Source organism: Ptychodera flava, chromosome 2, assembly GCF_041260155.1.
Source record: "Ptychodera flava strain L36383 chromosome 2, AS_Pfla_20210202, whole genome shotgun sequence".
NCBI classification, from domain to species: Eukaryota; Metazoa; Hemichordata; class Enteropneusta; family Ptychoderidae; genus Ptychodera; species Ptychodera flava.
In genome coordinates, this window is record NC_091929.1 from 32,306,584 (window position 1) to 32,330,371 (window position 23,788).

General features: G+C 38.5%; 1 protein-coding gene across 1 annotated transcript; it reads right to left on the reverse strand.

The window, feature by feature from the left end:
- Positions 1-1,389: 1,389 nt before the first annotated feature.
- LOC139119277 (uncharacterized) lies at positions 1,390-6,183 on the reverse strand. Its single transcript, XM_070682990.1, has 3 exons — positions 3,389-6,183; positions 1,925-2,095; positions 1,390-1,418 (listed from the first exon to the last, which is right to left on the reverse strand). Exons 1-3 carry the CDS (start codon positions 3,762-3,764, stop codon positions 1,405-1,407), a joined length of 561 nt encoding a protein of 186 aa, XP_070539091.1. The 5' UTR covers positions 3,765-6,183; the 3' UTR covers positions 1,390-1,404.
- Between the last annotated feature and the right edge of the window lie 17,605 nt (positions 6,184-23,788).

Here is a 23,788-nt window from a genome sequence, read left to right on the forward strand (position 1 = left end):
TAAAAACCCTATCACTTTGACCACTCTTTTAATTGACCACTCTATTTTTTTCCTCAAAAAGTAATCTTATTTTATCCTTACCAAGTCAACCATAAATGGAAATTAGAACTTTCTGTATCTCTATTTATTTGACCACCCTATCATGACAAACTATTATGCGCAATTTCTTTTAGATAACATAAATGGTGGTTCAGAATATATCAAAGTTGGGATTCAGGAAAGTTGCCTTTACATGTTTTAATCCTCAATTCACTATGAACTGTCAAAAAAGTTGAACTTTCTGATAATTCCACACTAAAATTATTTTGGCTTTGATGATTTCCTAATTAATTCAATGATTTAAAATAATATTAATTATTTTTTTCTGGGTGAATTGATAGGGTTTATACAGTAAAAGAATTACATACAATGTAAGTCAAACTTTGACCAAAAATGACAAAAAAATTCCTTAAAAATACACATTTGCATATTTCATCACAATTTGAACAAATCTACGTTGGGTTGTCCCTAGGGACCTGTATACCAAATAACAAAGCTGTCTGACCAGCGGTTATGAAGAAGAAGATTTTTTACCAAAAACGCCTTTTTTGGCATTAATTTGCCTATTTTCAACGATATCAAAAAATTAAAAAAAATAGTTTCTCAAAATCATATTTTTCATCTACACAACAAATATCAAATCAGTAAGTACTGCGGTTCTCAAGATATTTGAGTGGACGGACGCCTCACAAACGGACATACATACATACATACATACATACATACATACAGACTGACGCCGGACGCCGGACGGATACCCATCCCAAGCTTCTATAGACTATAGTCTATAGTAGCTAACAAGAAACAATAATAGCTGTGAGGCTCACCTAAGCTAGCTTTCTTTGTACATCATGTTAGCAAACTCAAATGACTAAAAATTTGGATATAAGTTCAGGAAACTTTCAAAGAAACTTCCTGACCAAAATATAACATCAACATGCAAGTTAGGTACAGGAAAGCAGTAACTCTCTGGATGTTCCTATTCAAATCAATGCACTTATTTGCACTAACGTCGAGGCATGTGATAATACACTTGAAGCAACATGACCCAATGGCACTCTTTGAAATAAATCACAAAAAATAATCCTCAACTGATTGTGATAAGGTACAATACAAGCAGTACTATAAACAGTATAAGCTTTGCCATGACTGAATATTTTTCATCTCCTTGCAAGATTTACGGCAAAAACACTTGTTTCTCACTCAATAATGTTATTAATTACCCAGGAAATTTGCTTGGTGTTCTGCAATATGCCTGGACATTGTGCTGAATAAAACTTCACTTACAGAAGCATTGGCTTTGTGAGACCGCTCAGAGTGATGATGAAAACTGATACACATACAGACCGCCTGGATCAAACCATTTTATATTAGGAAATCTGAGTGGGAACAGAATTGGGAATAAAATTAACCCACCCTGACCAATAGTTATACAATAAGTTCAAGAAAAGGGGGAAAGTAAAATACAGCAAACACTACTGATCATGGCTTGGTTTTGTAAGATATATATTCTATTTCCTCTTTCTCTCCCTTTCAGATTTCCTGATATAAAAAGTTTAATCCCATGTGTAATGTGTGTATAATATAGGTTTTTGCCATCATGCTGAGAGCACTATCACAGAGCTCAAGCTCAATGTTTACACTGACATAAATGAAGTTTCAATCAGCAGAATGTCAAGGCACGTTAAGAACACTCAAAGACTTTTATGGGTAATTAACAACATTGCTGAGCTGGAAATCTGTTCTTTCACAGTAATGGGGAAAATGCTACTCCGGTAAATGTACCTGTGATCCGATGACAAAATTATTATTTCAGATTATTGTATATTGAATGCACTCAACTTATGTTTGTGAAATGCTGATGCCAGAAGACTTTCATACTTACATCCTTCTGCAGAGTGACCCACGTTATGCTGATCAGCTATCACTTCTCTCAACTCTTCTTCTAAACTCTCCTGCTGTACCTCTCCTGTTCTGTCATCATCTTGAGTCACTGTGGTGTTCTGGCTTACCACTGGCACCTCCTCTTCATTTTCATCACGATCATCTATCACAACTGAAACCAGTGTAAACAGTACAGATATTGAACTAAAAGTAGGAAGGAATCTGTAAATAAGCCCTGAAGCATATGATAAACTGATGCAAGGCATCGTTTTACAATAAATGTATACAGCAAATATTCAGCGATGCAAATTTCTCAAAATTCGACATTCTGTTGTTGAGATCACTCACAGGAACCTGCGTGTCAAATTTGAAGTAACAAGACAAGCAGTTTCAGAGAAGAGTTTTGACTGAAAATTGCAACCACATACAAATATGCAATTGTTGTCACATTTTGTACAAATCTGACTGAAGTCACAAAGAAGCATGCATACCAAATTTCAAAGCCATTGGACAATGTTTTTTAGAGAAAAAGATTTTTGACAAAATGGCAAAAATTGCCCCAAATATTAATATGAAGATTGTGCAACAATATCAATCAGTCTGACTCAGGTTCCCCCCGCATAATTTAAAGAGCAATGCAACTAGTGTTACCACATAAATAGATTTCTTTCTGGAACTATTGACAGACAGACTGATAGACGAAGTTGGATAATCAACGTATGTGATAAGCTCTGCGCCACTGACATTGGAGCTGAAAATACATCTGAAATTAGGGGCAATAGATTTTGCACTATTTTTTTAAATTCAGAGTTCAGACTAGAATTCATTTGTCTATAATGGCTATGGTCATAACACATACAGGTTGTGTCAACAAATAGAATACTGGACATTTCAGTATGATATGGGGATTTGATACCAAACTCTGGTTTATAGACAAGACCAAAATACTGAAAAAATAGTTAAATTACAGCTTATGTCCCTTTACTTGGATCTAAAAATTTTCAGGTCAGCAGGTAAAATCAGATGAGTAGAGACGTTGGGTATTGGAATCACAAAATATTTTTTTCATTTAATCAGCATATAATAAGTGACTAAATCAATTTGACCAGAATTTCCATGAATAAAGTGTAGGGACTTTAAAGAAGCGATTTCAAATTCAGGACTTTCAAGCATCATGGGAACCCTGCTAAACAATGTAACACTGCATGTGATAAGTTAAGTTCAAATTATCGCCGAAACACGAGTGACTGGCTAAGTCTTTGAACCAGTACAGCACAGGATATTACCTCTGAGTCATTTAATCAAGATGGCAACCTAATATTAGTGTCAAGGTTACTGAGTATTTGACATCACTTTTCATTTGAAAAAAGAAGTTTCTCATCCCCTGTTATTTACCCAGTGTATGCATTGTGACTTGGTATCACTCACATATCCATTGTACTGATATGCCACAAAAGAAACTTACCCTCTGTTTCTATTTCCTCAAGAGTTTTGCCTCTGAAGACATCAGTGTCTCCTCTTTCCAGTGACATCAATAGGCGACTTATTTTGCATACCTGCAGTGTTGCTTGGGGTAGCCTATAGTAGTTTCGATGCACATTAATATCGTGTCCAAGGAAACCTGCGAGAACATCAAGTTCATTATTACTCAGATTCATGAACTGTGAGACTGTCGCCACATGCTTTCTGAGGTTTATTGATGTCAGTCTTTCTGGATCTGATGCACCACAACTATGAGCATAAAGTCTGAGGCACTTATCTCCGCGCTGGCATTCTTTTGAGTTGTACTGTCGTGCAAAGACATACGGGTTCTCAGGATGCACACTGGCCTCCTCTCTCATATCACAGAGCAGATTTACAGAGTCTTTGAGTCTTGGAGGCAATAAAACTGGCACATTTCTTCCCCACTTTCCTGGAATTTCAATCCTTGTCAGTTGACAACATAGTGACTTTTCAAGAGGTGTGAGACTCTGATTTACTTCGTCATCTTCTCCAACGCTGTTCTTGTCTTGTAGTCTTCATATGTTTTCAACTGCATTCTTGAAACTTCTCCTTCCCGACGTCGATTAAATAAAATGACTTGAGCCAATGTAGCTTTACACAGTGATGCCCATGATGTTTCAACTAATATCTTCTCTTTCAAATTCCTAACGGTGTTGTCCATTATGTCACTCAACCTATTGTTCAACTTCATGACATCTTTCGTTAATGGCAGAAGTCTTGATTTGTTTGACCTTCTTGACTGAAGTGTGTGGACTGCACTGCCTGAGATTTGGTTTTCCCATTCAAGGTTATGAAGCTCAATGTACCTGTTAGCTTGTTCTTCATTTTCTTTGGACTCTGTTTGTATAGATTGACTGACGGCAATCTGAGCACATGATTTCAAGTAGCTGCCTAGCTTCAAGGCAAGAGATGGGGTTGTGTAAGTTCCATTTTCTTCATCATACCCTGCAAGACACTGCACTGCCTGTACAACTGTACTGAACTTCGATGGGTTTATTACGTCTTGTAGGTGTACTATTGAATTATCTAATTCTCGTAACTTTATCAGCAAACGTCCAAGTGCTCTGATGCGCACTGATACTTGAAACTTTATATTTCTCAAGTGGGCATTACCATCATAGGCTCTTGTAGCACATTTCATTATCAAAGGGTCATTTCTTGCGACTTTGATTACATCATCTTGCATCATATGAGGCAACACATTTTCTTTGATTATTTTGCTAGTACCATGTGCAACTGGCATTAGATATGATGCTGCTTTCTGGTATCTTCTTTCACTCCTTTCTGTGCTTTGGTCAGTTTTCCTTTCCGCCAACGGACACTTATTTACATGTTTCCCATTACATTCTTTGAGAAAAATGCAAGGCAATGCAGACAGGGCAAGTAATCACCACCAGTTTTCGTAGTTTCACAACCTGGTCTTCTGTATGGGACTACATTTCCAATACCAGTTTTGGTTACTTGATAATTATGGTCATAGTTACCCCTGTTCTTCAGTTTCTTCAAAAGCTTTAATCTCTCTTTTGAACTCTTCTGAAAGCTGAATGCTTGAGCAACTGCTGCTTCTGCTTTATGTCTTCTTTCGAAATGTCGATACAAATGACCAATTTCTTTCTTACAGTACACACAAAAATGCTTCCTGTCGTATATCTTTTTGCCAGACACATAGGCTTTCGCTTGTTTCACACCAACGGTCCGCCTTCCTAATTGACGGAATTTTCTTGATACTTGAGCTTGAGTTGACTGAACTGTTTTCCTTGTATTGCTATGCCCACTTGTCGATGATGTGGTAGAACTCAGATTAGTATGTGGCTGGGTATCTGAATCAAGTGTCTCAGACTCTGATTGTGAAGGTTGATGGTCTGGATCAGCAATACTATCTTGGTCATGGTTGTTGTCAGTGTCAATAACACTGTATGGTTGAACAACTGCCACTGGAGTTGCTGGCTGGTCATAAGTCACACTATACTTCTCCACATTAGCACTTTCAATACTTTTAGAAACATCAGAGACAGAGTTTGGCATGTAAGCACTTTCAAAAATGTTTGGCACAGCCTGGCACGACTTCACAGTGCTATCAGAAGTGACAGATCAGGGTTCAACACTATAGTGTCTTCAGGAGGGCTGGATACAAGGTTTGACTTGACAAGGCTTTCAGAACCACAGGATAGATGGTTAGGCATGACAGTACCTTCAGGAACATTGGATACAGGACGTGACTTGACAAAGCTTTCAGGAATACTGGGTGCAAGGTTTGGCATAACATTGCCATCAGGAATGCTGGATTCAAGGTTTGACTTGACAAGGCTTTCAGACCCACCAGATACAGGGTTTGACTTGACAGTACCTTCAGGAACGTTGGATACAGGGTGTGACTTGACAAAGCTTTCAGGAATGTTTGATTCAGGACCAGACTTGACACTAATGTTTTTAGGAATGCTGAATACAGAATTTGATGCAAGGCTCTTTTCATGGGTGCCAACTCCAGGTTCTGACTTAGCACTGCTTTCTGCACGACTGAGTAGGTGGTCTGATATGACACGCTTTAGGCTGCAGAGATACAGGGTTTGATTGAATTGGTATCATACCGGTAGTAATGTCAGTAACTCTTTTGGCAGAAACCCTTGGAATAACAGCAGGCATGCACTGCTTCATTTTCATAGTTGGATGTGGCGCATCACTTGTAAGGCCTGTATCTATTCTGATAGGTGTAGATGACATATTAGCTGCCAAGGAGTCCATGCCACCTTGTCTGCCCAGAGACTTCAGAACTCTGCAGAAAGAATGCCTTAGGGACTGTAGAAAATTAAAACACGCGCACGGTAAATGCAACTTCTGTGTTTAGGGGAGGAGGGGGTTTGGCTGTATTTCGATTATCGTGCTTACTACAAGTTTTCATATCGCAACATCTCGCTACACGTTTTTATGTATCATAAAATATCGCGCTATATTGTTTGGCGTGTACCAGGCCAGGCCAGTACGGCACCGGCGCTACACCAGCACTCCTTTGACATACATGTGAATCAGTGCACGAGTAAAATAACATAACAATCATTTTGGATACACTGTTTCATTTCATTCTATTCGTTGCGTCATTGTTGAGTTTGCGCTGAACAGAGATTGATTTTAGAGGAGTTATTGGGGGCGGGGGGTATACGTGATTTCATAGCGACGTAATTACCGATTGTTGGTATGCAGATACAGAATGAGGCTTGGTTGGATTTTCGCACTTCCAAACTTTCGTTTAGGGGAGGGGGGGGGGAGGTTTGAGGCCAAACGCACTCAGTTTCGTTTACCGTGCACGTGTATTAATTATCCACGGCCCCTTATGAGGTCAGCTTACGAAATTATAATGTTCACATGCCCTGACTGAAGGGGATGGATTATTTTCAATCTTCCTAGTATTAGTAACTACTTGAAATGAATTGAAATTTCCAGATGTCAACTTAACTCTTTTCCTGCCAGACAGTGTCAATTCCCCATCAGCCAAGTTAGTAAAAATACCGCAATTATACGGTGTCGCTCAAATTTGATCAGAATTGGTACATACCAGAGATCAACAATAAGTGTTATTTCTATCTGTTCAGTGCATGAAAATTATACGTTGATGTTATGACAATTTCTGCACAGTATAACCAGAAAAACAACAAGAAATATTTAAACCAGAAAAACAAGAATGACAAAAGTAAATAAGGTCTGAAACTTTAGGTACTGAAGGTCAACTTTAGCAAACATGCATAGCAGAGAATCTTTCAACCATGGATGTACAAAAATAGACATCCATGGTTTCAGCAGATCTGTTAATATGTCACAGTTCATAAACAATGACAGGAAATGACCAATTAGCTGTTTCAGTTACTGCTACCACTCCCAAAGATAATAGGTACCCTGCATACAAATAGGTTAAAAGTCAAAATCCTCTTCTTCAGATGTGTGGGCTGATTCAGTTACTGCAACCACCCTGCACATTTGCAGGATTTCCCTTTTTCTTACCTCATTTGCACATTTTTGACACTGACGTGTTCATTTGAACAAATTCACATCTCAACCCCTGCATCTACCTGTACACCAAATACTGAGATGGTAGCTTGGTGGTATGGGAGCCTTTGTGTGTGACGGACATACATCCGAACATACATACCCACATACATACATACATACAGACATATAGACACCACCGACTCATCATATAAGCTCTTTTGGTATTTATATATAAAACCAAATATGAGCTAAAAAGCGGTATTGAGCCAAAACATGACGTATTTTACCCACTTGGCTTGGTCTGTTATAGCATCTTTTGTCAAAAAAAATCAAGTTTACAGTATTTATCGTTTCAACAGCTTTCAAATATACAGTATTATGTTAAAATACACCATATGGAATATGTTGTGTTTCATTAATTTTAACTATCTTGACTTGGTGGTGAAATATGGACTTCGCAGCAAAAGGGTTAATGTATAATGGCAGCTTCTTAAATATAAATACAATGCCAATTTATGGTACAAAGCCAATGGGAAATTGGCTGGGGGGCTTTCCTTATTGTTTTCTACTGTTTGGAAATAGGGCAAGAATAAACTGTAAAGTAGTGCTATTCAGCAGAAGTATCAAATGATAGGCTGTTTGTTTGACAGAGACTAGAAATGGCACTATATATCAGGCCTGCAAATCCAAACAACTTAAAAACTGCCAGTGAAGTTGAAGAGTAAAAGTAACAGCTCTAAAAGGCTGTTTTGGCATATTTGAAACTTTTTGGATAAGTATCAGGGTTTTTTTGCACATTTTTTACTATTGTGGTCAGTTAGTTTGGCATATGCAATGACTCACAGTAGTAATAGACACAACAGGTTTTGTGACAGTGGCTTTTTTGATTAAACATATTTCAATTTTTATGACATTCATCACCTAATATGAATTCAAAGAGATTCATTTTTCATTATCAAATTCCACTTTTCACAAAAAAGATCATGTTAACCCTTTTAATGCTGTAATTTTTTCCACCAAAATTTTACTGCAACATTTTACTGATTTTCTTGATATTTTCTGTAATTTTTTTATAATTTTGGACTAAATGGACATATTTCATTGGCTACAGTTTTTTATCAAAATTTTACGAAACACCTGGGAAAAATTTAATGGGCTATATTTTATAAAAGCGATAAAAACTGACCTTGGCGCTCAAAGGGTTAATATAGGATGAGTCTTGCCTCAAAAAAATTATTTTGAAAATGCTGTCCATCTTCAAATGATTCAGTTAGTTTTAAAATGATATACATATATATATTTAATGCATTGTGAATCACTTTCTCAAGTTAAAGGAGAAGTTCACCAAGGCTGATTTCACATATGTGCCAGCTTTGGGGTCGGTTATTCAAGAAATGCCACTTTTGCCATTTATAACTTGTGGTTTTTAACAACACCTGCCCAAATAGTAGCGTAAGTTGCACTCTACGGTTTCACCAATTCATGGATTTTGATTCATTGGAAAAAGTGTCAAGCTTAGTGCTTTCATCATGTGATATGGCAGAGACCATTTTCCGATGGACATTGTTCATCATTCACATACACGCCAGATTGTACGTATATTTGTGCATGAATGAAGGAACAATGGCATACCCATGGTCCCTGACGTATCATATGATGAAAGCACCAAGCTTGGTGCTTTTTTCCCAGGAATCAATATCCATGAAGTTGACGAAGCCCTAGAATGCAACTTCTGCCACTACGGTATTTGCAGAGTTAATTCTAGGACAAACCATTGCGCAATTTGCGCAATGAAATCTCAAATGGCCCTCATTTCAGCATTTGATGGGCCACTGAGGGTGCAACATTTCTGAATGGTTCGGTCACACAGAGTTCACCGCTCCCTATACATTTGCTCAGTGAAGTTGGGCTCCCGTAAAGTTATCACCTCAGTCATAGAGTGACATGTACCCTGGCCCATTGTCCTTTGTAATTTCAATACCCAACGCAGCATATAAGGTGGTGCATAGGAAGCTGGGTGAAAGGACAGCTGTATGGGCAATGGTGCATTGGAGCCGTGTTCATGTGCCATGGCCGATGAATATAAACAACAGTGTAGCTGCCACATAATAACGAAAGGCTAGTTGCCACTCAAATTTTTAACGCCAGTAGTTGATGAACCCCTGATTTTGACAAAGATGGTGGGGCAGGCCCTTTAAATTGAAGCACCTGTGACGTCTACCATCCATGCAAACGTTGAACACTGCAAGAAAGTATCCATGCAGGTCCAGATGATCATTTAGAACAGCAACATTTTTGGTCGGACAAATCTTATTTTCCATAGTAGCCAGCTCTATGCATGGAACAACACCACTTTGTAAAACCCTTTGGTCAGAAACATTGTTCATAATTTGCTTATACATACAAGTTATGTTTAAAAGTTGATGTATCGATCACTTTACATATTAAAATATTTTGTGTTTAGATTACAAGGTTATTCTCTTGTGCTGTATCAGTGTATTAGTAATTGTCAATGCATGCAAACTGAGGGCCTCTCTCAAAGAAATCCTACCGATACGTTAAGCTATGATCGTCACCACAGCCAAAATCACAGTCCTCAGCAATTTGTACAGTTGTTCAAGTCCGGCATATATATCAATAATTCAGTTATGTAACCGACTGAATAAAAAAAAATAGGTTAGTTTGCTGTTGTTGCCATTGTTGGGACTAGCTGTTGCGTACGTACGGGAGAAAACATTGCAGTGGGGTTTCGTTGCAAGGGGCGCAATCGCAATCTCTTTTCTTCTCCTTTTCTTGACTTGATAGACTATAGAATTTTCTGCAGAAATTCAAGGGTTTTACATGTGTGGTGATGATGGCCCCCAATTTTCTAAAATGGCCCCCTTGGGACAGGAGTTGGGGTCCACAGCTAGTGACCCCCTGTTTATGTCATTGTTTGTTCACTCTCTCACAAATACGCACAACGTGGTGTGAATGTGAATGATGAACAATGCCATATTCATCAGAAAATGGTCTCTGCCATATCACGTGCCCATAAATCAAAATCAGAAAAGTTGATGAAGCCCTAGAATGCAACTTCCGGTATTATTTCTTGGCCGTTTTTGTTAAAAATATGCGAGTTATGAACAGCAAAAGTGGTGTATATTGAATAACTGGCCCAAAAGCTAACACATAATGTAAAAATCAGCTTTGATGAACTTCTCCACTAAAAGGGGAGGAAAGTGCTCGATTTAAATAATTTAATATTGTTCCATCAAGTACATTGATTAAACTTTTTATAGACACAGGTATCATTTGTACAACTTTCAAGATGATTATTGGCCATACCATACAGAATAGACATAAATACACGAACCGCATAGAGGTCAAGAACGAAGTATCAAATTGGATACTATCAGCAAGTTCACTATCTGTTTATTATTGTTGAACAAATTTGATGGTTTTCAACCTGAGCTAGCAAAGGAGGATGAAATTCGGGCCCAACTAATGCAGAGATTAAAACAAGTGCAGGAAGTGAGGAGACGTGTGGAAGCTGCCAGAATTTTGGCTCTTAGCAAAACACAAAAGAAAGGCGTCAGACGGGCATGCATGACTCATGATGGATCATTAACCAGTGTGGTGACCCTGTTAATGGCCTGTAGGCACACAAAGTGTATTAAATGTGTAAGAAAACTGATTATGAACAGATACCAGATTCGATCTGTAGACTTGGCCAGAAAGGAAAATTGTTCTAATTGTCAAAATTGGTAAGCATATATCTAATAGCTTGGGGTGGGGGTGGGGTAGGTACCCAGCAATACAGTGGAGAAGTTCACCAAGGTTGATTTTTACATACTGGAGGTCATCTTCTATAGCAATGGCACTAGCAGATCCTACATACATTTGAAAATGTCAATAAAAAAAATCAGCCAGAGAAGGCTTGACAAATAGAAAAGGTGGGAGAGTGGGGAAATAATAATGTACGAAGGATGTCGTAAAAAAATAATGCTACCTCATCAGTCTCTACCTCGTCAATCTTCCAGACCCCCCTCATAATCAAATGTTCCACCCCTTCCTATCAACCATGTTAGAGCTACAATGGGCCAGATGGCAAGAAACCTAAACCTTGGGGATTTCCCCACAGGTCGGTGCTATTATTCGAAGTTACACAGCACTTAGCACGCAAGTTAGTTACTGATAGTGAAATGCCTTCCACTCTGGTGGGGTGTGATTATGGCATCTGGAATTATCCTGGATCCAAATTTCTCATCAGTTCTTGTGTTTTACATGAAAAAGTTGCAAACATTGGTCTGCAATGAATTAATTAACCTGAAGCTTTCATCCATGGATCAGATTTTACTGCCAATTGATACCAAACATGACAAAATTATGTCCACTTTCAAAACTGTCTCACAACATATCCAGGGTCGGCATAGGTCATTTAAGGTCACAGACTGAGAAAAAGTCAAGTTTGGGGTTTCCTGACACTTCGAAGATCTGTGGCTGGAGGATACTCCCTACGCTACCCTCCTCTTACAAGTTGGTCTTTCATATGCGGTGGACAGATGAAAGAAATTTAGTCATGCCTACAGCCGTTTCTGGTTGCTAAAATGTCACATTTATGCCATTCATGGCCTTCATGACCACAAGCCCACAAGTGCAGGGGTGAGCAGATAAGTTTTTGAGTCCCTAGCCCATTTATAGGCTAGTATCCCTCAAATAATCACTAGCCATCGAGCACTTTTGTGGAGTGACTGCGACTCACCCAGCCTCAGTATATGAAGGTCATGGTTTCACTATGTGCTGTCCAAGTGCATAACGTGAGAAAAAAATTGCCATTGACATAAAATTTTTGCCTAAATTAACAAAAGTGATGAACCAAAAATATAAGATACCGATAATCTCTTTACAGTGCAATGCATGCATGGAGGGGTACATGACTATCGGGAAGATGTACAAATTCATTACGCTTGATAACATTACCTTTTGATGAAAGAAAGCAACAAAGAATACCAAAACGATGTTCTCTATTTCATTTGATGCCGATTGATTTTGCTACTCGTCTAATTTTGCTAACCAATCGACTAGTTAGGCACCAAAAGTACTTGCCTGGCGGTAAAAATGCTATATACATGAGCTTGGAATAGTTATTGGAGCTACCAAAAGCTCCAATGGCAAGTGGATTCGCTGCGCGAGGTTAAAGGGTGATACCAACAAAGAAGAGAACGTCCTCTCAAGAAACTTTCTAGGGCCTGCCCTTACTGTATGTTCAGTACAATTCTAAGTTCTTCCTAAGACTTTCTCACCGCCTTGTGATACAAAGAACTTCAAATTCACGATCGTTGCTTGGAAGGGCTATTGTGTCACTGTGCATAGCATACTTTGGGTAATTACAAGGTTTGGCTGCCTGTTGTTGACATTACCAGGTACAGCCAACTAAGTTGTTTGTGCAAAAAGGTGTTTGTGTGAAGTTTTTCAGAGGGCGGGCAAATTTCAAAACTAATCAGTGGGCGGGGAGGAAATTTTTGACAGTGGGTACCAGAAAATACGTAGAGGGAGAGAAAAGCCGTGGTTGATGATAGAACTTGACGGGAGTTAGTGTCTAACTCATGGGGGAGCAATGTTCCAAGGTACACTGCTAACTGCTGGCACGGTTTTGTGTTGATCTGGGTTGCCTAGTGGGCATCCAGTTGGAAAGGGGGAGTTTCGATAGTGGGAAGAGGGCAGTGGGGAGCTTGAACTGTTGTGGGGGAGCGGAGTGGGCAGACCATAGATACTGGAGGGCAGTAGGCATCGAAATTCAGTGGGAAGGCACATTTTCCGTGTGTGCCAGTGGGGAGGCAGTTATGAACAGCTCTACTTTCCCCTCCAAATTTAGGTCAAGGTCAAAAATAAGTAAAATTGGTATATCAGCCTTCAAAACCTATTTTGTGATGATTTTGCGAAAATTCATTAAGTTTACCAGTTGGTGGTACCTGCATTACAGGAAATAGGCGGAGTCATGTGATATGTACTTCGTTGGCTGCATGGGTGTAACATAGACCTCAAAACTGCCGATAAATTTTTGGCGAAATCTGATTGGTGGCCACAAAATTCTGTTGCCCGACAGGAATCTTACAGACGCGTCCAATCATAAGAGGAGGGAGCGTAAAGAGTGCCCCCGCAACACTTTCAGCAGAAGATTTATCTAATAACATCCCTCAGGATTTTTATAACAGATTAAAAAGCTATCAGACAAGTAGGTTTTGAGAACAAGTTTTCTTGACCAAATTGGACAAAATTGTCATAAAAATACAAATTTACATATTCAGGATAATTTCATATTGGATATGAGTCATATAGTGTTAATTATGGCCAACTAGATGTGTCATAATGACTAAAGAAGATAACTTTGTAGGGACAAAACAAAATGACATTGCGTCCAATGTCGCAATGCCGCAGGCTGGATGAAACACTGAAGTTCATCTGCCAACCTAAATTTGCAAATTTTTATTTCACCATACACAACAGCACAAAATAGACAGGCACTGACAGCATACTATGCATAAGCTGCTAAGTAAGTGTGAAATCAGATGAGCAGTTTCTATCACGAGAAAAAGATCAAACAGCCACAAATAGTACACTATTAGTATATACTGCCTTTAGTGTCATCTTTAACTATCCGTTGTTAGCATACGTACCAGCTACATTATCTAACACCGTAGGTGAAGTGGTTTCTTAAATCTGCAGTTGACTTCTGAAATATCAGATACTGCTTAAATGAAGTTCAGAAAGTCATTACTAAGCCAACTGGCTACAAGAATGTTGAGTGTTAATGTGGACAGTACAGATGAAAACTGTAAACAAGGTCTAACTGTGCCAATTATAACAGATTCATAAGACTTCCATTTCAATTTTTCTTTTACTGCAATATCATTAAAATGATGTGTTATTCATACCTCAATTACTATACACACGCAATGAAAGCAAAAGCAATGTAAATCCTTACAAGTTACTGTACAAAGGCCACAAAAGCAGAAACAATATCTTCTTACCGGTAACTCAGGGTTTCCGAAAGAGTTCTTTTTCATGATGTCACCACTACCACTTCTACTGGGTTCATCACTCATGTTTTCGACACAGGCAGAAAGTTGATCACTGGCTTGACAAGCATCTTTATGTACCTGGAAATTAACATGATCTAGATGTTACTGATAAGAGTTATATATTTCTTGAAGAAAAGACATTAATGACAAAATGAGGCCATCTGATGACAATAAGAATAGGTGCCTGGGATTGGATCCATTCTCAGCAAATAAGCAGTGACTGTGTCAAGGTCAGTCACATTCCAGTGAGTACAGGATAGTCACATGCCAGAAAAAGACACTAAGGGAAGTATATACTAATCAGGCAAAGATTAGATATGAAATGTAGAGTCAATATACTGTGTTTTGGAAAAGACCTAGTAATATGAAAATATAAATTATCCCGAAGATAAAACAGAACACTAAATGTCTGGTTCTTTAACAACATATTTAGAGAGACATTCTGCAAGTGAGGCGATAAAACTGCAATAAATTGCTTGCACCCTGTAGTATTGATGGCAACCTTGCTCAAGTATAAAAACATATTAGGACTTCACATTTCTTATTGCAGAAATTCCTTCAATTTGTAAAAACGATCTGTTATTTAACATGACATATTGCTCATTGTTTCATTCTATTATTTTATAGTCAGATTTCAATCAGATCAATACGTATCTGAAGCACGGTCTACGAAATACTCTGTAGTGATTTCAGAGATACATCACTAAATCAAGACAGATCATTAAATATGAAAATGAGCAGATAAATAACATGACACTCGTGGTACCATAACACTGTGAAGATTGCGATCTGTAGAAAGTTTCATAAAATTTGATGCAGTATAGGTTATCATATCAATATCTCCATGGGAAACAATGGTCTGAAAACTTGAAACCTTTGATTACTTTATCAAAATTCAAGCATTACATATATATGTCGTCACTGATAAGAGAGACTTTGCCAGGACAACTATGGTGAATGTGTCAAAGGTTTTTTACAGGTAGTGACTGCAGATCAAAGGAAAAAGACATTAAGGTGTAGCCTTGCCAATTTTAACGATTATTTTGAATATTTACAAAAAAATGGAAACGTCTCAAGACAATTTACTACTCCACTGTGAAATGTCTGATGAGAGCAACCTTTAGAACTGATATCAGAGTATACAGTTTACAGCAATGAGATTAATAGAATCTCACACCCCCAAGGACCTGGGATCAGATTTCTCACACGAGTTGGGGATATTTTGTCTCACACGAGCCGCAGGCGAGTGTGAGACAAAATATCCCCAACGAGTGTGAGAAATCTGATCCCAGGTCCTTGGTGTGTGAGATTCTTTTTCTCACATGACCACAAAATGCGTTAAATTCATATTGGACTCGTACAATATTATCAAAAATCGTGACAACTCTGTCGTCTGCCACTGTACTTTGACCTGCTTACTTTGTAGTTCTAGTCCATGTGTTACTCGTCGTGCCATTGGATAACATTTTGCGCGTGGAACGAAACAGACTGTTTATCATCCAATCAGAGCTCGTGTAATATTTACTGCAGAGTGTGGGACGGTTTCTGAGAGTGTGGGATCGATTTTTCCCACACTGTCGATCCCGCACTCCCAGCGGCCAGGAATGTGAGAAAAGAACTTTCTCAGTCTGTCTTTTGTTGCTGGACCCTCAACGAGTAGTTTGACAATTTCAGGCATAAATAAAGTGGAACAGTACCTTTCTCCAAGGTAAATCTAATCCTCTTCCATACACTATTTCTTCATTCAAGTCTATATCTCTCTGTGCAAAAAGGCACAGATGAACAGCATCAGATTCATCACACACTTTCTTCATCACAGAGTTTGGTTTGATGTCTCCATCATTAACGTATCGAGCCACATTCTCTATTTTCGTTGCATCGATTCTAAACATGACAAGAGGAACATGCATGTCAATTACAAAACATGTAGCTGGAATGAAGTATCTACAAAAAGATTTACTTGACCATAATTCCTCCAAAAAATTAGGGTAAGCTAGTTGTTAACATTTACATTTTTTGGTAAAAAACTGGTAAATTTTAGAACTTCACAGATAATAATTGAAAATACACAATCATACATCAGCAATTACTGGACTAAGTGGGTAACTAATCTGATTCTTTTTGTGCACCTTGCAATGGCCCATATACTGCACTACAATTCAGTAGTGTAGCAGCATTTCATGCTGACTTAGCAACGTGTACAGTTTTAAAGGGAGGCAAACACGGCAAATTTTATCCAAACTTTTTGCATTTAAAATGTCAGGCTAAACCTCCCTCCATGTTTCCCTTTAACTTGGCAATTTGAACATCATGGCTGAAGTTCAAACATCCTGCACATATGGACATTTCAGCATAACCAAACTCTACCGGTACTTAAATCATAGTTTTTACTTTGCAAACAGTGGTTGAGCATCAATGGATCCCAAGCAATAGGCTTTGATTGCCTCCTTAATACAAAGAAGTGTATTAACTTTATAAATTTTCAGAACTGTAGAAGGTAAAAGTTGGGCATTCACAGGATATGAACTTTATATGCTCTCTCTTTTTAGTAGATTGTTGAAATGACGTAATTTCTAATCGTCTCTAGAAAAAGGAAATCTTTGGGCCTCATTTGTGTTATACACTGGTGGAGATGCATACCAATTGCTGTAAAAGCATTAATTTTTCCTGGGATTAATTTTCCTATTTTGGTGTTTGGGGCACATTCACTGGTTTTATTTGATGATTTGACAGTGATTGAAGAGAAAACAATGAGTTCTAATTGTAATTTAATATTTTCACAGTGATTTAATTTACCGGATTTCATCAATCAGTGAAAACAGCAAAATAAAAGCCCAGCGAAACATAAATGCTACTACGCTATATACCATTGTGTAACACACTTGTAGAGATATACATGAATATTAATTAGTGTGCCCTTGAACATAAACAGTGTTATACATTAGGAGAGATGTATGCAGAGTGCACCTATGTTATACACTAGTAGATATGCCCTTGTACACGTGTAGAGATGTATGCGTAGTGTACCCTTGTGTTATACTCTAGTAGATATATATGCATAGAGTGCCATTGTGTTATACACTGGTAGAGTGTACCCTTGAGTTATACGCTAGTTAGTACATATACATGCAAAGTGTGCCCCTGTGTATTAAGTGGCATTCTCACTGCAATGTCTTTGATGGCCCCAATCTCCACACAGAGATTGAAGCGCAGTGGGGCAGCAGCGCGGCGTGGATAATTCGAACCAAGCTAGAGGGTCTCCGAGTCGTTGACCGCGCGCCCTCACCAATCTCTGCTGCAGGCAAATTTAAATATTCCAAACTCGGACTTCTTTCAGTCCTGCGCGCGCCCAACTGGCTAAATAAACGTGGCGGAAATAGTAAACGGATAGGAGCAATCCAGCTAGAGATCGCACTTTCCGCACACTGGTAAAAATAATACATTAATACACTAATAAAAATAATACATAATCTGCTAAAACTTTGGCAATCGCGTCTGCAAAGCTGACAGCTGTTGGGGCATACATTTTGAATCATCAATTTACATCCCTGTAACCTAGAGCAAGGTCTATGTTTTGCAAGTGTTCACGGAATCGAGGATCGATATTGAAACTAGTGTACTATTCATTTATCTAATAGTTTTTGGTTCAAAGTATTATATATAAAAAAGACAGAAAATGTATATCATGGAAAACGCGCAATACCCAAAAAGTTGGTGAAAACCGTCGCCTATGGCAGAGATTAGTGTGGCTACTGCTGAGACTCCCTAGCTAGGTTATAATTTTCCACGCCGCTACAATCTCTGTATGGAGATTGCGATTGCCCAGCACCGCCCATGATCTTAAAATAATGTGACAACAGTTCCAAACGCCTCTGGGCCAGTGTTAATTTTGGATGGAGTCAAGGGGTGGACCTAAGTCTGAAGTCAGACTTAACTTCCATGTTCGCAATGTGAATGCATGGAAAATTAGCAACATCAAAAAACGCCCAAATCCGGTGACTTTTGGGCATATTTTGAAGCCTTTGTTCAGTTGTCATTGAGTTTACATGACAGACGTGTCCTACACAGCCGGACGAGGTATATAATTGTACCACAGAGGAAGTAGAGCTTTTGCTTGCCATATGGCAAAAAGAGAAATTGATGAACAGCACTTCCAGACTGGGAGACAATGCAGTTTCTTGAACAGAAACAGAAAGACTTGCCCCATGACGCCTGGCTTTGCTCAGCAGTGGAGTCACTGGTTGGCCAAAAAACGACTCTGTGGGCCAAGGTGTTCACCCACGATCTACGCAACAGCCAACCATTAGCATGACAGTCTGCTGATGTTAGTTCTTCAGTTTATTATATATGTTTTGATACTGATATACCCTTAGACTTGGAGCAAGTAGCAGACAAAGCAGCAGCCAAGCCCTGGGATACTCCCATAAAAAGGGTGGTGTACGGGCATGTGACCCCCAAATGGGTCACTTTTCACAAAAAAATCCCTAAACAAATTTGTAATTCTTTTGTTTTGTATTTCATTTTACGCCAATGTCACGTATGAGTACCCAGCTAAACAAATTTAATAAACACTATGGATCAATTTTTCTTCCTTAAAACCTTAAACATGGGTTTATAACAAAACAAGGTGCTGTTCTTTAGGGAAACCTTCAAATGCAACAGAAATAAGAAAATGTCAAGAAATTGTTGAGCAAAATCCCTAAACAAGAAGTCATATTTTGGAATATTCATGATAGATGTTTTCAAATTGGGTGGCACACATCCATATGAAAATATAAAGAGTACACCCCTCACCCACACCAAGGCAATGTTACCGAAAATTAAAACCATGAAGGCAAAATTCAAAGATAAAGTCAACCACCATATCAGAAGCAGTCTGGGAAGGAAGACCATGTCATTCTGTGATGAACTTTGTGAAATCCTGGGCAATCAACAGCCATAAATCCATAAAGCCATTTTCATTCTGTGATGCCAAACATAACCGTAGCAGGCATTTAGGTCACTGTCAGTTTATAAAACAAGGTATTTGCAAAGCCTCACACAGACCCTGCAACGTCCAAGAAACTCACAGCGAGAACAAGACTATACACTGGTAGAGAGTGTATATCCTTGTGTTATAAACTACCGGTAGTAGAGATGTATGCAGTGTGCCCTTGTGTTATCCACAAGTATAGTAGATTTGCATATACAGTGTGTGATAGTTTTATACACCACCAGTAGTAGAGATGTATGCATAGTGTGCCCATTGTTATACACTGGTAGAGAGTGTATACTCTTACGTTATACACCAGTACAGATGTATGCATAGTGTGCCCTTAAAATAAACAAGTAGATATTTATGCATAGTGTGCCCATGTGTTACAACTAGTAGAGATGTATGTATAGTGTGCCCTTGGGTTGTACACTGGTACAGAGTGTATACTCTTGTGTTTAATACACTAGTAGAGATGTATGCATAGTGTGCCCTTGTCAGGGAAAGACACTAATGGTTGCCCGATCGCTTGGGCAAGTGAACCGCTGATACCACTTGCCCAACGGGACAAGTGAAAAAAATAATTACCTAGAAATCAAATCTACGAAAGTGATTTTCTGGTATGGGAACACAGACTTAAACAACAAATAATAATCATTTTATTTCATTGTGAGCATAAACATAAGGTTTTTCATAAAATTGCATGATAATACTGTACGCTGATTTGAAAGCTGTTTTAGCTGGTTAAGCATATGTCCGCAATTTCCCTCACTGGACAAGGTTACGGTGTTAAACAGTACATCTGTACCATCGAAAAGGAGACACACATGGGTGTTTTGTGTCTTTTCTGAATGTTTATAACACCACAAAAATAAAGTCAGCAAAAAAATCAGCAACCAAAAGTGACTTTTTACGAAAACATACTTGTCAATGTTAAGTTCAGTGAGTGGCATTGCAGAAAAACTGAAATGAAAGTCATGAGAAAGTTTTGGTGTCAACGGGTCCAGTCTTTGACAATGAACACCGACTTATTTCTCAGGTCAATCAGCCAAAAGTTACTTGTCCATGGCAACCAACCTCTCTGTTTTTGAATTTTCCTGTTCTAAAATGACTGTCAAGAAGCAATTGGAGCGAATTTGATGTTGGGAAATTCAGCTTTCAAAATACACAGCAAACACTGACACCTTAAGTTGTTGGTTTAAGCTCCACTGAGTCTGCACATGATCATTAAAAAGACCACCTAGGTCATTAGGAAAACATGGGAGATTAGTTTCGTGCAATGGTAATCCAAACTTTACAGTGGTGAGGGATGATATAAACACAGTAAAAACATGACAAAGAACTTCTTTGTCATGGTGTGCTTGACTGAGATTTTCATACTACATCATGAAGTTTCATGATAGTTTTTGAAATAAAAAAGTGTGAAATGAAAAATCAATGTTTTTCGCGTTTTTCAAACCACGTAAATTTTACTTGGCAAGTGGTTTTTCAATTCAGGCAAGTGAATTTAACCCCCCACTTGCTTCAGACAAGTGGATAAAAAATAAGTGTCTTTCCCTGCTTGTGTTACAAACTAGTAGAGATGTATGCATAGTGTGCCCTTGTGTTATACACTGGTAGAGTGTGTATACTCTTGCGTTATACACCAGTAGAGATGTACGCATAGTGTGCCCTTAAAATAAACAAGTAGATATTTATGCATAGTGTGCCCATGTGTTACAACTAGTAGAGATGTATGCATAGTGTGCCCGTGTGTTACAACTAGTAGAGATCAATGTCCCTCCACAAAACGGTCAAGAAGCGCCACTACTTCTTTGGTTATAGTCCAGGTTTCAACAGTCTGTTGATCTTACTGATGGGGATAATCCCTGATTATTATGCGCGTGGCGAAAGGTGTTAACAGTTACGTGTATAAAATAATCGTAAGCAGAAGCTTAATTCTCCCAAAATGCATTCTGATTATTGTATGCGCATGCGTCTAAAAGGTCAAAGCTTATTTACATCTGCGTCTTCTGAAAGAAATCACGTGGAGTGACGCAGCGTGAGTGACATTATGTACAAGTTCGGAGACGATTTCGTCAATTTTGACGACTCCCATGTTGATTGGAACATTTGGAAGATGAAAATCCATGACAGAGAGTTGGGCGCCCAGGCATGGGGAGGTTGTGTCATCAAAACATATCGACACTTGTAGGGTTTCTAGGTTCTATAAATTTGGCGGTCTGAGAATTCGAAAGGTCGACAAATCAAAACATTGTGTTTGGCAGTAACATGCGTTTATAGGAAAGAACAGAGTCCGTAATGAACATGACTGCCTACTTTTGAGAAGACTGAACGATTGATAGGGACGCACTTGACACCTCTGAACGATCGATAAAGGAGAAAAAAAGGGGGAAAAAAACATTGCACTATTACCATAACGCCAACTCTCAATGGGTCGACGCCACGGCCGACAGGAGCACTTTGCAAAAACAAGGTCATCGTGAGAGTTCCTTGATTTTGTGCATTGAATTTTGTTGAGAACGATTAAAATTTCAAATCGAACTCTCAAAGTTTGGAACTGAGGAATTATCATGTTAAATCGATATCAAAAGGGAGTTAAGGAGGACATTTCAGGATTTCCTATGTAATGCAGATGCGACGCGTCAATCCCAAGCGACGCCATTTTGTTTTCAGTTGAAAATACAAACGTGGCAAAAAAGACGAGTTTTCTTGTCCAATTAGGTTTCAAAATAGAACACAACAGGATTCCCAATTTTTTCGAAGTCTTTGCCTTGTTAGGAGGGTGCATGACTTACTTTTTTGATGAAAGGTGAAAAAACAAACGGGAGAGTAAAATTCACAGTGTTTTCGAAATGCATGGCGTCGGTCAAGATCACCTCATGGCTGAACTCAGCCGTAAAATACTATCCAAGATTTCTCGATAGTGACCAAGATCTTTAAGAAACTGTTTTACTTATCTTCTCACGTAGATAGAAAAGTCTTCAAATACATGCGAAATAGTGCAGAAAGACCGTATCACAAGACGCTGCTGAAACAAGACGCTTACATGTCTATGACGTTATTCGCTTCCTCCGTCCACCACAACGTGGACTGTTGCAACTGTGTAGGTGATTAGCACCTTTGAACAAAAGCGCTTCTTGACCGTTTTGTGGAGGGATCGTGTAGAGATGTATGCATAGTGTGCCCTTGTGTTATACACTGGTAGAGAGTGTAACTCTTGCGTTATACACCAGTAGAGATGTATACGCATAGTGTGCCCTTAAAATAAACAAGTAGATATTTACGCATAGTGTGCCCATGTGTTACAACTAGTAGAGATGTATGCATAGTGTGCCCTTGTCTTATCAACAAGTAGATTTGCACATACATGTACAGTGTGCAATTGTGTAACTTATACACAACACTAGTGGAGATGATGCATGCATACATGCAGAGCATACCTCAGCATACCAGGAAAATACAAATGTTATGAATCATACCATATTACAAAAGAAACTTAAAGCAAAACTGGATGCAAAAGGAATGCAGCTTGCATAAACATGACGCTTATCTTACTTGAATAGAACAGGTTAAAAGCTAGACAGAATAAAGCTACCCACAAAATGCACTGACGAAGGAATATTTCTGATGCATTTTCATGTTTCATGGCCAATGCATATCTACTGAATTCTGTTTCAACAATTTAAGCAAATTTTGGTTGTAGTATACACACAAAGTTGATTGAACCTTTCGCCAATGGAGATTGGTAGTCCACGCGACCCACTGCAGTCCATGAGATTCAAAATTATGGGTTTAACAAACCTTAGGAAACTGCATACTTAAAGGCCAGGGACTTGATCACTGGGATTAAGTTTGTTTTAGTCTATAAGAGGATTATGGAGTGTCAGAGCCTTTTGTTTCCATTGAAATTGTAATCTAATAAGTAGATTCCCTGTGAGACAATCTGATGCCGGCACAGGCCTTTAACTTCAAAGATGTCTAACTAATCGATTCAAAAAAGGGGAAACTAATCACAAACAACTATGACTGGCAGTGAAAAACAATCCATATTCCAATCTGATGAAATAAACTTCCATGAGTTAGAAAAATTAACAAAAAAGAAATCTATACTTACACCATATATTTTCCTTTATCTTTAAAGAAATACATGTAAGATATGGCTCCTGTTTGATCATATAGAGTTTCCCGTTCAGTTGCTTCCGTTTGAGATAGTCTTTCTCCGGAATACCACATAAGATAGTCCCCCTTTTTAAACTTCTTTGCTGCAAATACACCTTTCCCTGAAGGATAATGTCATACAGTGTATGTACAGAGACTAGTATAAATCTTGCAACAATAGGTA